The sequence below is a fragment of the Falco punctatus genome, assembly GCF_963210335.1.
Source record: "Falco punctatus genome assembly, chromosome: 5".
Classification (NCBI taxonomy): Eukaryota; Metazoa; Chordata; class Aves; order Falconiformes; family Falconidae; genus Falco; species Falco punctatus.
The window spans coordinates 12,358,144-12,374,268 of NC_137584.1; the positions used below are offsets into that span (position 1 = coordinate 12,358,144).

Consider the following 16,125-nt stretch of genomic DNA (forward strand, 5'->3'; position numbering starts at 1 on the left):
TTCTTCATGCCATGCCAGCCTAAGCCAGAATCCCAACATATTTCAGTTTTATTCTTTAAGGATGTTGGTGAGCTGAAGGCATGAAGACTTTAATCCACTCATTTGCCAATTTAAACCCCACAGTAGCTATATGGGTCTACACCAGGGGTCCTCAAACTACGGCCCGTGGGCTGGATATGGGCCCCCAGGGTCCTCAATCCGGCCCCCGGTATTTACAGACACCCCCCCGCTGGGGGTGGGGGGGAAACCAAGCAGCTGCAGATGGCCTGCTGCCACTTCATCCGTGCCGGCCCCCTGGTTAAAAACTTTGAGGATCCCTGGTCTACACAAAACAATCACGTGCAGTTCACTGCTTCAGTTCCTTTGTGGTGTTGCGTGGGTTTGTATGGCTCGGGTATCAAATTAGACCTTGCTCCCCAGACCCATCCTGCTTTTTTGTCTGCTCTGACAGGGCAAGTCCTTCCCTTTTACACCCCTGTGGACTGACCTGTCTCAAGATAGCAGCTAGATGAGCAGTACCTAAGTTTGAGTTACCAAACCATTTTGGTTGTCAGCAGCATCATCTTCTTCCTCCTTAAACAGGTTGTCATCGAAGTTTAATGATCCTCCAGCATGAGATTTCACTGGTCGCCAGAAATTCTCTTGATGTATCTGACTTGCAGCTTAATATGAAAGTAACAACGACGCAGTGGGGGCACAGCACAGCCTGACAGTAGCAGGGGCGCTCAGAGATCAACACGGGCCTCTGCGCTTACCCACACCGCAGCCTGGCAGCCGTCAGAGCAGCCGCTGCGGGCCATGCAGGAATGGGGACAAATGTGCTTCTTTTTTTTTTTTTTAACACTTCTTAAGTGCAACGGGATCTATGTGAGCGAGTTCATAATTGCTACTGAATCAGAGAAAAGTAGGCTGTTGCAGATAAGCATGATTTCCTGCTGTAGGAATTCTCTTCCAAAACTGTTGCGCTCTGTTCTGAGAGCTCTTAGGTGAAACCGGTGGACAGGCACCGCCGGTGATCACACACCCCGTTTCACTGCACCCACAGGTGTATGTCCAACGCTTGGAAAAAACAATACAGCCCCCCCCAAAGTGCCCAGTAAAGCAGACGCTTGTTTTTCCACGTTGGAGCAGAGACCCCTGGCTCCGAGGCAGCAGCAGCGCTGCCCGCTGCAAGCCCCGCTCCCGGCTCGCCGACGGGCCTCGCCCCAGGTCGCAGGCCGGCCGCACACGGGGGCCGGCGGGACAGGCAGGCGACGGTGCGATGGGGCAGCCGTGCGGCCTGAGACTTAAACAGCCCGAGGGGCGCGACAGCCGGGGACAGCCGGGCACAGCGGGGACAGCCGGGCACAGCGGGGACAGCCGGGCGCGAAACCCCTGAGGGCCGAGCGGTGGCGGTGCCCCGCGCCAGGGCTGCCCGCGGCCCGCGGTGCTGAGGCGCCCTCCTGCGGCCACAGGGGGGACGGCGGGCGGCCCCGTGAGGCACCGGCGGCCTCCCGCCCTTCCGCGGGGTGTGCCGCCCACCCGAATAACGTATGTGAAGGCTTTTTGCCCTGTTTGCGAGTAGCCTGAGAGCAGCGGGCTCTTTCCTCCACACACGTTTCCCCAAGTATATTTATTTGTCTAAATAAATAACGCTGTCGCGAGAGCTGGCCCAATCGCGATTGCCCGCAGGGGCAGGTTTCTGCCCCTCTGCCCCCCCGCAGCGCTGTGGTGCTGGGCCTGGTGCCGCCCAGGGCCATCTCTTCTGTCACACAGCCCAGTGCCACGCTCCCTTGCTGCTTTTCTGACCAGGGCAGCTTTCCAGAAAATGCCAGCTTTTGGTCTTGTTTGTTAGGGCATGTACGTTAAGAAGATAAAAAAATGAGGCTCGTCTAGAGGCCAGGCAATGTCCTCTTGTCACGTTGGGGCACCGTGACCCCTGTGCTGCCGCTGGCTGTCACCTCCGCCGCCACTGCGCGGATGGCCGCATCCTCAGAGAGAAGCTGAGGCTCTGTGCTTCGCGCAGCTGGAGCGGCTGGCTGGCCTCCTGCTTCGCTGGGGGGTTGTTGGCACCAAAAGAGCCTCCCCGCGCTGTGTGTTGTCACAGAAGCACTTCAGGCTCGGCCTCATTGAAATCAGTGGCAAAATTCCCACATTCTTCAGTGCAGGTGAATCAAATCCGGAGTCCGTAAAAAATGCACAGTGTGTATGAGATCTGCAAGTACAGGGGGGCAAATAGTGGTCTTAAACCAGCCAGGTACAAACTCAAGAGCAGCCCCAGAGAGGTGAGGTATTCAATAACCCTCCTCTGCTTTCCGCCGTTCACTCTCACTCGCTGAAGAAATGTAAATGTTTTCAAATCCAACAGGTATTCTCTGAAGACAGCAGATACAGCTCTGAGCTTGTATCAGGCAAACAAGTGCTGAGAGAGCAAGGCTAAGATTAGTGCTTGGGGGTAGATACCCACCTAAAGAGCAAAGGGAGAAGAAAGTTAAGCCCTGAAGAGCAGCTCACTGCCATGGCAACAGATCTCCTGCTCCTCCTTTACATTTTGGGATTTTTTTTAGGGAATATTTGAATGGCGTAACAGAAATCTAACCAAGAAGCCCACATACACAGCAGAGCTGAAGGATTATATAGATAGCACAGCAGTGACTTCTGGTGCAGCTGTAACTCAATTTTGTTTCAAGCTCCCCAGCGAAAGAAAACCCAGCGGGTCTGAAAAGGCCTCAGGGTTGGGTTTTTCTTGTATTTTAACATGAATGGTTTAGGAATGCAGGTCTTTTCCACCATCAAGCTTGGGAATCAAGTGAGCTGCTGGCAGCACTGAAGCAGAGCAACCGGGAGCTGACTCCAGGCGCCAGACTACACTCAACTTTGCTTCACAGTTTGCAGGAGCAATGACCAGGGAAAGGGAAAGAGGACGAATCAAGAGGAGGGAATCAGCATTTGTTATATTTTCTAGGAGAGCAGATACTGTACTTCAGCTGTCTCACAAATCTTAGGGCCTTTTTCCTATCAGGTAAAAAAAAGCAAGAGAGGTCAACAAGCGACCCTTAAGCTGCCTGTGAGAAGCTTGTTGATACTCCCTATTCCCAGCAATTACAGTATTTATGTGCCTTTTGAGACTAGATACAGAGCAACTCCGAGTTATTTGTGCCATCAGCTTACTTTTCCTCTCCTGGTTAACTCCTAGAGAGTCATCTATCAGAAAGGAAAACGGTGCATCATGTTTTTTGACAAGCCCTGCTGCCACCAGACAGTCTGTTTCTAATACTGAAGTAAAGTAGTTGGGCCAAATCCTTTGACCCTTCAGGAAGAAATGCACTGCCACTTGTGAGGCTCTAGGGAGCTAGCCATGCTGCTTCTTTTTGGAGCTTTCAGTCAAAAAGACGGGAGCTAAGTAGTTATGCCTCAGGTTTCTTTCCTGCGTCTCCCTCTTTTGTCCCCGCAGGGCAACAGAGGTTCGATTTCCTTCCCTTCCCTCCTATTGCTCTGTGGTCCCCAAGCTCTTGCCCTGTCCTCCATGGGGACCCATTTCTGACACATCGGTTTACCCGTCACAGAGCACCTGACTTCTTTAGCATCATAGCCAGTGCTTTTTGAGGGCTGATGCAAGATCCTTCTTCTGAAACAGTTTTTTGAGCTTAAAAAATATATATACCCTTTACCTCCCCTTAAAGTTAAGCTCACACTCAATGCACATGAGAGACCATCTCCCAAGAGTGGGCACACTGTACATACAAAATGCTCTATTAGAAAAAGCTGACTCGTGCTCGGCAGCCCTGTAGCATCGGCTGCTAACAGACATCCAGTCCTCCTGACCTATAAAGAGGGACATCTGGGGACTCGTTCCAAATCCAGACTCATGTTCTATATCTGGTCCAGGGACAGCTGCACTCCCAGGCCTTCACAATCTTAAGAAAGTCTTCCAGATGGTTTTGAAGCACTTTTTTTTTTTTTTTTTTATTGTAATTGTCATTATTTTCTTTTGTGTTGTGATTCCTTCCTGAGCACTCAGTGGTTGCTCACTTAGTCTTAGACTTTGTCACTCTGGAAGAAATGCAGCCCCTTTTAAAACTGGAGGATGAAGTTCTTGGTCTCTCCCTTGGTTCCTTTTGCTTCAGCTTTAAAAAGCAGCAGCTAAAGGATAATGCCGATTCTGGCTTCTAACAGACTTTGCTTAGTAACTAAACACTTAGAATATATTTCCCTCCTGGCCCTCTCTCACCCTCTCTCACCCTCTGCATCACTGAAAATAAAAATTGATCATTTTTGATCTTATTTGCTCTTGTAATACTGCCATGTTTGCACTGTGTGTGAATGCTCTTTCTGCAGTATGCAAATACAGTTATCGAAACTGATATTTTTTTTCAGTATATACTGTAACATTTAATCAAAGTTCTGTTTTACAGTATTTGCTGGATTTGCAAGTCTTAATTTTTTGGGTTAAACTGCATGAAAAGATTTCTTAAAATATCTAGGACTGTCAACAAACCCTTGTGTTAGCTTGTTCTAAATGGGATTTTTCTGTCTTTTATAATTAGTGCTCTGGTGTGGACACGGGCAGCTTTCTTCTGTGGAGTCCTGCTGTCACGAAACAGCCTAAGCAAGTCAGACCAGACAACGGGGTCTAAAGACAAAGTGGTGATACTGGAAATGTAGAGGTGATAGCGCTGCTCCCTGAAGAGTTGAAGACTGGAACATGAGACATCTTCTCTACGAAAGAATCTTTGTATAGGCCTTGGTATAAACTGAAGGAAACAACACCGTCCTGCTTGGCTGCATGGCTCAGGAATTTTTATTTGGCTGTAGCTGAAATATAGTGACAAGGTTTAATATGGAAGATATTTCTTCCTGATACTTGGCAGGACAAAAAAAGACTTCAGGAGCCAGACAAGAAGATGAGAACTTACTATGTATTTAAATCTCTTGAGGACTCCACAACTGCTTTTACACTCTGCTTTTTCAGTATCTATGCAATGACTCTGAAATGGGGAATTACACCCACCCTAGGTGCAGAGGCTGATACCTAGGTTCTCAAAGTCACCCAGAAGCGTACATCCTACTGATATATATGAGAAGGAAATGTGAAAAAAGACTCTAAATCTTCACCTAAATGAATTATTGCAGACAGACTGAAAATCCGCACAGGTGGTGATATCACACAGCCTTTCACCACAGAGCCAGTGCTTTCCAAGTGAGCCACTACTGATTTGTAACTGCATTTTAGCAGGGTCCTGAAACTGCAGACATGTTAAAAGCGATCAGAACGAACAATCATGAGTTGTTAAAGAGCATTGTAATAATAAGCTGCTGCTCACCTTCTGAAGGCAATTTTTTCAGAGGCCACCTATAAGATTCTGTGAAACCTTTAGGTGACTCGCTTCCAGCAGCCAGCAGCTGAAACCTCCAAAAGACTCAGCTCTTGAGGATGCCTTTTTTGTACTAGCAGAGACATAAATACACCTGTATAATATTTGCTTTACCTGAACTGCTGTATTGATTTACTGTAGTCTACAGATTCTGTCAACTTTTTACCCTTTCCCTCAGTTACTACTAGCGTTAAGCATTAGACACTTTGACTCAAGGCAGAGCATCTAAGGTTTTATGTCCTGGTGCACAACTACAGCTTCAAATCATATCAATGACTAGAACATACCTAACCAAGGCGCATTTCATTAGGCATCAGGCTGTGTGTTCAGGAGCTGAATCATCATCATCAGTTAGATGCTAGAAGGAGTGAAGGCAGCTTCCCCTCCTACCTCTGGCACCTCAGGTAGAAGGAATTTGGATCACAAAATGCAGAAGAACATTTGATCTATGTAACATGCTTGCCACACACAACCTCTTTTGTAAACTTGGTATTTAACTACCAGCATACATGGTCATCCATGCAGACACTGAGAAAATACATACATGACGCATGTATTTTCTTTTTCTCCTGGAGAGAAGTGGATGGGCTGGGAGTGAAGTATTGGTTGAAACTCATTACTCTTGATAGATTTTAGTGGACTTCTTAATGATGTAAAATGGCCAGAATACTCATTACTTGACTGGAGAAATCACATCCTTCATCAACGATCTGCTTTCTTGCAGATGGCTTTAATCTATATTTGCAGAATTATAGTAAGGTAACATAATAGGAGTGGGCGCTTGGGGCTGTAAAGGAAGAGCCAGATTGCTGTCTGCCAAGACTTTCTTCAGTTAAGGCAAAAGAAGAGTATGAGTCCCACAATCCTTTTTTCCTGTGGACAGTTGAGCAGCGACTACACAGGAGCAGCAAACAGCCGACCTCTTAGAGGACCAGTCACAGGCTATAAGTAAAATCTTGGGAGTATGCAGAACAGCCACTGAAGATCCACTCTGAACTTTTCTCCTATGTATAACATATCGTACCTGGGCTGAACTCAACTTTTGAGCCTGTCATTTGTTTCTGAAAGCAGGCAATGGAAGGAAGTGCAGGTATCATTTCTCTGAGAATTACGAAGGAATAAGATCATGAAGTTCTGGTTTGTCCTATCCCCTCACTGCAGTTCTGATGTGTCTCTAACACTAAGGTCAAGGCCAAAAGCTTTTTCTCTGCCCTCAAAGAGGGACACTAAATTTGCATTTTGATACAAAATTTAGAACATTTACTCGAGATGAGTCCAATAACTGTCAGATTACATGACAGGGATTTTAATAACTTTGCTCTTCCCCTGCATATGACATATAAGGTGGTACTGCATTTTCAAGGAAAAACCAGGATGGAATTAAAGCTGATTTATCTATGTATTATAATTCCAGCACTCAGCAATGAGTTTTTAAAAGGCAACAGTCCCTGGGAAAGGAGACCAGCACACAACTAATCTGTCCTAGCACAGTCTAATGCTTCATTCCTGAAATCTTTGCATATGTGATCCCTGCTCATCAGAAACACCATAAATGAAATAGATCAGTGGGGGGTTTTTTTCTGCCATATTGTCTTTGCTCCAGGGGGAGATCAGAAATGCTGAACTTTATTTCTCAGGAACAGAAAGGAAAAAATATCCTAGTATTGGACACAATATTCAGACCCATGAGGTTTATGAAATCGAGGGCTTTTTGCAACAGTGTGACAAATTCTGCATTTAAACAGATCACTCCCACCACACAGAAGCAGAAATATAACATGCCTTTTGTTCAGAGATTTACCATGTTTAATTATTCATTTTTTTCAGTAGCTTAACCAGGTACTCAGTTAAATAAAGTAATAAACAAAAGTGTTCAAAGTGAGGCAATATTGTCTTTACGTTATTTTTAAATTGTTATCAGGTATCTGTGGGACATGGAAAACTGAAAATCAAACCAAGTACATAAACTTTGCAACTCTAATAAAATTTAGCGCCAAATTCTGCTCTCAGGTAAATTTCTATAAAGAATTGTCCACAATGGCATTACAATAGAAGGGCATATTTCTGGGTTTAAGAAGTGCAAAAGATCAGGAGTTGTCCTCATGTCTTAAATTAGCACACAGCAGATGGGAGCTGGTGTCTGGCGCTAACACATGCCGCCCCATTGACTGAATGCAAGCAGTCACAGCATCACTCAACTCCAATAAACTGATTTGATTTCACCAGATGGTAATTTGCCTACATGTGTTTTCAGACATTAATTTGCCTGCTTCAACGCATGAGAGCACAATTTGGCTCCTTTCTTGGTGAAAAGGAAGCCAACCAAACACGACTTTCACTAGGCCTCAGCTTTTGGCCCCAGATTTCAACGTACACTATTACAGCAATCAAAAGAACCATAGAAATTACTTATCATTTTACTGTTCCTTAACACATTTCACACAGTCCTGCAGCGAGCAGAATCACAGATGAACCTCAGAACATACAGAGAGCACAACTACTACACTGAACATGAAAAGGAAATTTTATTAAACATGTTTACATAACATGAGTTGGAAGTTCATTTAAAAGCACAGGGGAGTGTTAAGACAAGTGGTCAAAATAGAAAGATACTATCGAATTATAACTAGTTGGTTTTTGGCCACTAAGACAGAACAGGATCTAGTAGTAGTGCACCAATGCTTGAGTTCTTCCTGCTCAGCAGGTCGAGCAGTAACCAATCTGCGCCCTATGGAAAGATGGGCAGAATAATTCCCACATGTTGAGTAATAATAAATAGTTCACTTGGTGCAGGCAGTATGTCTATGAATTAAAACCTAGTGTGTGCACAGTTTCTACATGTGTTACAGCCCCACAGTAGGAATCTACACCAAAATAGTTATTAGAAGGAATTTGGTCCGTACTACATCACGTTTTCCATAGGGTAAAAAATAAAGTCCATCTATAGACATTTAGCACAGACTTACAGACCTAGCCTGGCTAAAACCTGCAAAATGTCTATAAGAAAAATGGATGGCTTAGATTTCTTGGTTACTTCAGTATAGTAATTACGAGCAAACTGTACAAGTACATGCAACATACAAGCTGGCCTATGTGGAACTAACATACATTATTAAATAACCTTTTTCATCTCTTTTTACAAAACGTGCATGCAGCTTTGAACAGTTCCAAGTCATGCTGCTCTATTTGTGTGATCACAAAATTGAATGGCCTGTAAAAGGAGGGGAAACATATCAATGCACCTGCAGTAATCTGCAGTTGTTCGCACATTTACAGAATATCACAAGGGATTTCAAGGCCAAGAACTCAAATGAATAAAAAGCAAATTGAAATTTTGACTTTTTTTCCTCCAAAAAGTAAGATATCTTGCGTTAAAAAATCAAGCCTTGTGCTTGCATCAATCTCAAAGAAATGTAAACTAAAATTTGATAAAAACATTAGTAAGTGCAGAATATTTCAACTGGAATTTCCAGTGAAACATTGAACAACTCATACCATGCTCTATCCAGGGCAGCCAGGTGCATCTGAAGCGACACACATCAGAGAAGCCTGGGTACAGCTGAAAGTGTCATATGCTCAATCCATTCCTGGTCAACATTTTGGGAAGTCAAATATACATTTATACACAGAAACGTAAATATTTCCTCTCCATTTCTAGGAGGAAAATTGCATTACCAGTAACATATTCAACGTCAAAATTAAGACTAAAGCTGCTTTATACCAGTCCCCAGCAGTTGTTGCAGAATTCTTCAAAATTCTTCCATGCAAAACATCATAAACATAAAAGTTATTATATATAATGCAAACATATCTGTTTTTTACAAAGAAAAAGTGGCACTGTGATGAGCATTTATTGTTAAGAATATAACTTAGATTGGTCATTTGTTCTGGGTTCCCACCTGAGAGACTTGGAAGTACCAGAACTAAGAAACTATTTGAACTCGCTGGAATCATAACTGTGGCTGTTGAACACTTTAACGATGCTTACAGAGATATGCTTCAGCCCTTTTTTGTTTAGTTTAGAAAAAGAAAGGAAGGGTCTCTGTTAGCATTGTGGGACTTCTACAAAACTAGCAGAATCACATGGCAAAAAACTAGTGAAAGTGACAAGTACAGAAAAACTGCTGAAACACCAGGAAGGTAACACTGCTTGAGAGCTCTGTCAAGATGTGAAAAATACAACATTGTTAACAGAGCGAGAACTTCCAGTTTGGGTCATCTTTGACTTAGGTCGAATCTAAAGGTCCCTCACTCTCTCTCCTTTTATTTTATTTTATTTTTTAAATCGTTATAAGCATCGGTGATAGCCGCTAATAGATTGGCCATATGCGATATACCTTTGTTCTGTCAACTTAAGCCATCTCTCGACAAACAGACATATGTTTGGATAACTACTACAAGCAAAAACAGAAGTGATTGTCTCTCTCCAACAGCGTTTTTTGATCGGGTGAATATCTGGTTCCAATTGTTATCCTGGGCGATGTTCTTATTAGACAGCACCTGCTACTATGATCTAATGCAGGGAGGCCCAGTTGAACTTTCCAGAGATGACTGGGAAGCCCTGCGTGTCAGGGGAGTCAAAGTTGGATCCACTAGTGATGAAGGTGGAAATAATTTATACCAGCCTATTACCACACTGGACAGATCCAGTTCCTCCAGAAGGATCTGGGCAACACCCATGAAGCATTTGTGGTCCATTCGGCCATAGTCTCCCCAAACTATTACCTGGAAGAACATAAATACAGGTTCAGCATTGCCCCCAAACCCATGCTATGTACTCACTCCTGCTGTTACGTGCAGCGTTAAGGAAGATGTTGTTCTTAAGGGTGAATGATTGCTCCCTCTTGTGGGAGAACCTAATGGCAGGACAGGAGCAAGAGTCAACAAAAGAGAAATGTTTAATACAGCCAGACATTTTGCAGGTCTGAAACCACAAGCCACAAGGACATGTTTGCTGGCATTTATAAAATTAAATGCTTAGTGAGTTGGAAAGAGTTTATGCATATTGCTTAAACTTAAGTAAATATGCAAGTGCTTCTCCAAATGATAGCCTAAAATGGGATTAAAAAGCAACTGACCTGAAGGACTTTACCCTGTGGACTTTCATCAAAAACCAGTGTCTGTTGGTACAAAGGATCAAGGGTCTTCCGTGCAATTCTTGTCTTCTTCTTAGCTATACACGCTCCGTTTTCCAATAAATACACTTTGACATAAGGAGCTGCAAACAGAACATAATAAATTAATTACTTTTATGTTTGTACTTAAAAACTTCTGCATTGCACATCTGAGCTGAAGGACAGATGCCTTAAAAGGAAGCTGAGTGGACAGAAAATGACACACTTTATCTTCACTGTATAATCTGAATACAATTACATCCACAAAATAAATTACACAGGCCATAAGAAATCAATTCAATTTATAAACACTGAATGTAATGATCTAAGACGTAACCAACAACAGTTATGTTTCACGTCTGTCATTTTAAAAACACTATTTTGCCAGGAATTAACTGTCACTGATAGCTGTGCTGGAGTTTCTATGTATGTTTAGGGGTCAGAGATATTTCAAAGCAGAAGACATTGATGTTTCATATTAGGAATATTTAAAATAAGTCACTCCGATAACACAGAGATTAATTCCTCTTTCATCTACAATCTCCTTAGGAGCTGAAAAGTGCCATTTTGGTAAAATGTTATCTAAAACTACTGTTGTAGTTGTTACAGTAAGCAGTGGTTGTGGTAGCGATTATAAATCTCTCATAAAGCTTTCTATAAATAACTAGAACTTTAAAAAATGTCCTTATAAAATGATACAATATTAAATCTCATTCATTATACAAATTACTGACACTGGCACTAGCATAACCTGCTGTCTTCTTGAAGCACTGTTGCGTACAGAAGATCCTGGCATGTGGGTCTGTTAAGCTGTTTGTTCAAAGCACTGTCATCTGTTCTCCACCTCTTGTTTTGATGTGGAACAAACACAAAGGGCTTCTTCAACATTGACCAAGCCCCTCTGAGATATATGACTTGCTTAAGATATGCAGAAATATTTCTGCAAATTTTCCTTCCAGAAAGGATGTTGAGTTGCTGAAAATCATTCCTTGAAATGTGGCATGCAACTGCCAGATGCAAGGTGGTAAGAAGTGGACGTTGGTAGCAAGGATATATCCACTCACATATTCGTTATTGAAAAGCAAACCAAAAAAATTAAATGTAATGATAGCTAACTGACAGCTAAGGTCAAAAAGTCTCTGATCACCAGTTTATCAGTACATGTCATGTTCTTTTTCTCTGTTCATATATTGTCTATTTTTTCCTTACCTGGGGTAGATTTGGAGCCAGGTTTTTGTGTGAGGCCGCGGGCTCTAATGACTTCTACTTCTAACTGGCCCTTTTTATCCACCATTCCAATCTGAATGTCACCTGAGAGGGAGAAGAAGCCCACATTTCAGAGAAGCAGTATGGCCTGGGAGATAGTGTGTAAGAGTGAGAAAGACTAGTTTGCTACTAGTCTGCTGCATTAGCGTGCTTGTCACCTCTCCTCCTGGTCCCTTTAACTTCTCCATCCTTAAATCAGGACTAAAAGATGGATGGATGCTATTAGGGAGCATGGTGACCTCTCTTGGTTTATACCAGAACTCAATATTTCAGATCCAGAGGCAGGCAAATTTACAGCAACACTTACTGTATAACCACCACACCTTTAATTTTGCACTGGTGAACTACCTAGAGTTTTACTACCTAGAGTTTTCCCCCCTAGGACTGTTGACACACTGACATGTGCTGCCCTGACAGTGGTGCCACACTTGGAGAGCCTAAAACCCAAACTCGTGTTCAGAAATCCCCTTGGCTGGCAATTTCTGCCTCCAAGCTGAGTTGCAACAGCTGGCAGTGTGAAGGCTCCTTGCCTGATGAAGTAGGAAGAACTCCTGGTAAAGACTAATGTTGAAACCTTCTTCTGTAACTACAATTGCCTGAGGACAAGGCGGCAACACCAACCAGAGGAGGCACACAGTCACAGTACCACTTCAGGGGATGATGCCCTGTGCCCCCAGGAGCTCGAAAGGGTTTTTTCTGCAAAAGTCTCCAGCGAGTACAGAGGTGACAATTCACCTAGTTTATCAATATTCCACAGCCATTTTTGGTATGAAGAAAATGACACAACACTTTAAAATACAAAGCTGCTTTTGCTACTAAATAGTCAAATTTGTCTCCCTGCCTGAGTTCTGACAAATAACATTTCCTGCAGAAAAAGGGAATTGCTTAGTCCAAGACCAAGCGCTGCTCTGATCTAGATCAGTAAAATGCAAGGGAAGTCAATGATGACCTGATGCTCGAAGTGTTACATCTCTATGGTTTCATATATCATGGAATCAGCTGGCTAGAAATCTAACAGGCCACTTGGAATAAAAAATGCACAGCATTACATGGGCAGCTACGTAACACCTGTGCAAATCAATGAACTATACATATACCTATGAAACATGGGAGTATGTATATATTTGACATGCGAACTCCAATTGTCTACAAAACCACACTTAAAAATGGATAGTCCCGAACTATAGAATTTGGAGTCTGGATTTACAAAGACAGTATTTTGAAATTAACTGCGCATGAGATTTTCATATGCTTGTCTAACAGTGTATTAGAGCAGTGTTTATACCTTGGTACTTGAGGTATGACAGAGCAGCAGGGAAGATTTTTTTTTTTTTTTATCAATCAAACTTTTCTTGAATAAACAGAGCTCTGCGTTACACTAAAAATAGTTTACTGGAAAATTCCAACAAGTTTTTTTAAAAAGCATATCTCCGTATCCCATATCCAAAGTAAAACATGCGACGTGGAACCAGAAGGGGGAGCAATAATACAAACTTTTTGAAAGAGTCACTAGTGAAAGGACAGGACATAGAAGGTGGCCTGAAAATTGTTAAAAAGCATGATTGAGTGGTTTTCTGGGGGCCAAAACTTGAGCCTTTATAAAGAAGTTCTAAGAAGTGAAAATAAACATTACTCAAGTAAATTGCAGAAAAATATTCAGTCAGAAAACAAGATTAAAATAGAGAGATGAAAGAAATCTAGACCCTTATATTCATACTGACAGAGCCACTCAGATTTGTATAGGGCAAACCATCTCACAAATATATTCTCTTTCAAGATGATAATAAAAAAACCATGAATTTAACAAGTTTTGTGCTTATTAATGCATTAGTAGCAGTCATTTGGACTTACACAGCATCCCTTGTCTTAGGGGGTACTCAAAGCATTCTCAACAAAGTTTCTGTCTCCTTCTGCTCTCCTGCAATTTTTCTTTCTGCTTTAATTTCCTTTTTCATAAGCATCTCAGTAGCCCTTCCTGAAGCTGATTCTCCCAAGACATCTGTACTGAAACACTGGCCACTTGTAATTTCCATCAGAAGTATGGTTCAAGTAATTGATCAAGTACTCCTCACTTAGCATCCTAAAGCATGTCTAAGAATTGCTCATATATAAGCATAAATAAAAATAAATAGTAAAAAAAAAAATCAAACCTTTCCAAAGATACTTGCACAGTATTGCACTGTTTCACACCTTATACACTCATACTCTATTCATAACTAAGATACAGCCAATGATACTACAGGGAAATACAGACTGGTCTGGAACACAGAGAAGATCACAGATAGCCTCAGGCAGCTGCTGCAGAAAAGGATTTTGTCTCTTTCATGATAAACACTGGCTTTATCAGCAACTGATTATTGGGCATTGCAAATGTGGGCAGCAGCTCCACATTCTGGGATTAGATGAACTAAGCATGAACAAGTGCAGAGTTTGGCTGTCTGTCACATCCAATATAATCTGTGGCAAGTAAGTATAAAAAGGTGAGAATTTCCAGTGAGCTACAACAGGAGAAACCACAGTTATTTTGAGTGGGAAGCAAAGTGCAGCTCCTCTCTTCAAATTGCAAATGAGATTTTCATGAAATGAGGAAATTCAAATTGCCTCAAACAGGTAATACTGTCTCTCACCCTGATTGGGATGCTAGCGTTCTAGGAATACCAGTGCCTGTGTATAGGACCTTCATGCTTACATTACAGTAAAGGAAGCAACCCTGTAAAAGTCTTTTTGGTGCTGTAGTCTGGCAGTGTGTGTATTAATTAACTGGCTTATTATTCATTTAACAGAGAAGCGCATATTATTCTTACCCATGGCAGGGGTTGCTAGCGTTTGCCGGCCTACTAACTGTGCAGGTCCAAGTCCATCGAGGAAATCACTAAACTGACTGTCAGCGCCCAGCCGTACTCCAGGAAATATTAAGCTGAAGCAAAATAAAAGCCAGTTAAGCATAAGAGCAGGATTAATTTCTACTGTCCTACAGTATCTACCTCAAAACTGTTACTGACACAAGGCAAGCAGGTCAGGATGTGCAACCACAAGTTGTTCTGCAGCATCAGGAATGAGCTGTTTCCCAAGGACCCCAAAGAAGTGTAGTAATTCTGCACATGGACGCAAAGCAGTCCATAAAACAGTTCTTTGTAAGGAGTTCTCCATGGGAAGTGAAAAGCCTGACAGGTGAATAAACTATAAGTGACCTTGTAAGAGAAAACATAAAAAGCCCCCTGAAATTTAATACCCTATCATTCTTCATTCTTGAATGTTGATTTACCTTGTAAAATACTGTTTTATATTGATACATACATCCAAACCCCATCCGCATCATGTAGAACAAACAGAAAACCGATGTATACACTAAACTAATGTGATTGCTGCACCTGTTTAATGAAGCAGTAAAGAGGCAGGTAGTACTAGTACTGATTAGAGCTAAACCTAATGCCACTCCCTAGCCAAAATACTCTGGCAGCCACATCTGCATCTACAGCTGGTACCCACCCCTCTTTCAGGACACTAACTGAACTGTAATACATTGGCACAGAGCGTATGGAAACATTCATCGGGTTGGACGGGGCTCTGGGAAACCTGATCTAGCTGAAGATGTCCCTGCTCATTGCAGGGGAGTTGGACTAGACGACCTTTAAAGGTCCCTTCCAACCCAAACCATGCTATGATTCCATGTTACGTGCTTTTCCAAGCTGCTTACTTGTATCCAGAATCTCCACTTTCTTTTAAATAGACATACAGCTTCCAAACAATAACAAAAGAAACCAACAAAACAAAAGAAACAAAAAAGAGAGAGAGAGAAGAGAGAAAGAACGATCCATGGTGGAGAGACTCAGCTTTGACTTCCTCATCACAATTATGAGGAAAGAAGAACAGACTTTGAACTAAGTCTAGATAGCATCCTTACCAGCAGGCCATCCACTATATGCTTCTTCCTCAAAGGAAATTTCCTATTAGACTGGAGAGAATACTTAGAAAACTTCCTAATAAAAACATCAGTGCAAAAAGCTTAGATTTCAACAGATCAAGCTTATGTGCTCCAGTCATTCAATTCACACTGAAAGCTCCTTGCAAACCCCAGTTAGCTGGATAGAAAAAGCCCATTTCTCTCCTCAAGACTAACTGCTCTCGCTATGCCTGCATAAACATATAGACTGCCTGTAACTAAAGCTGGCCAGAAAATATCCGCACAGTCCTTTCCATTGAAAAAGTCTGATTGACCACAAGGTAAGCTTTTCACAGAAGTTTAGTTTTAAGAAATCTTTTTAAGGTAGTTTCTTTAGATGGAGGACAAGAACCTCAAGGTCTCCAGTTCAACCACCAGCCTGCCAGTTACAGCATTCACCTAACCTTGACATGCGGTTTCAAGCCCACCCTTCCTGATAAGACACACA

At 42.5% G+C, this 16,125-nt stretch overlaps 1 protein-coding gene across 49 annotated transcripts in view; it reads right to left on the bottom strand.

Annotated features, from left to right (window-relative positions):
• Positions 1-207: 207 nt before the first annotated feature.
• Positions 208-16,125, bottom strand: part of RIMS1 (regulating synaptic membrane exocytosis 1) — a 345,465-nt gene continuing 329,547 nt past the window's right edge. For all 49 annotated transcript variants that reach the window (XM_080388732.1, XM_080388757.1, XM_080388725.1 and 46 more), the window contains 4 exons: positions 14,539-14,651; positions 11,678-11,779; positions 10,433-10,572; positions 208-10,079 (listed from right to left, as the gene is read on the bottom strand). In XM_080388732.1, the coding sequence (XP_080244858.1) occupies positions 9,861-10,079; positions 10,433-10,572; positions 11,678-11,779; positions 14,539-14,651 (574 nt within the window). In that variant the 3' untranslated portion in view covers positions 208-9,860. The remainder of the gene's footprint in view (positions 10,080-10,432; positions 10,573-11,677; positions 11,780-14,538; positions 14,652-16,125) is intronic.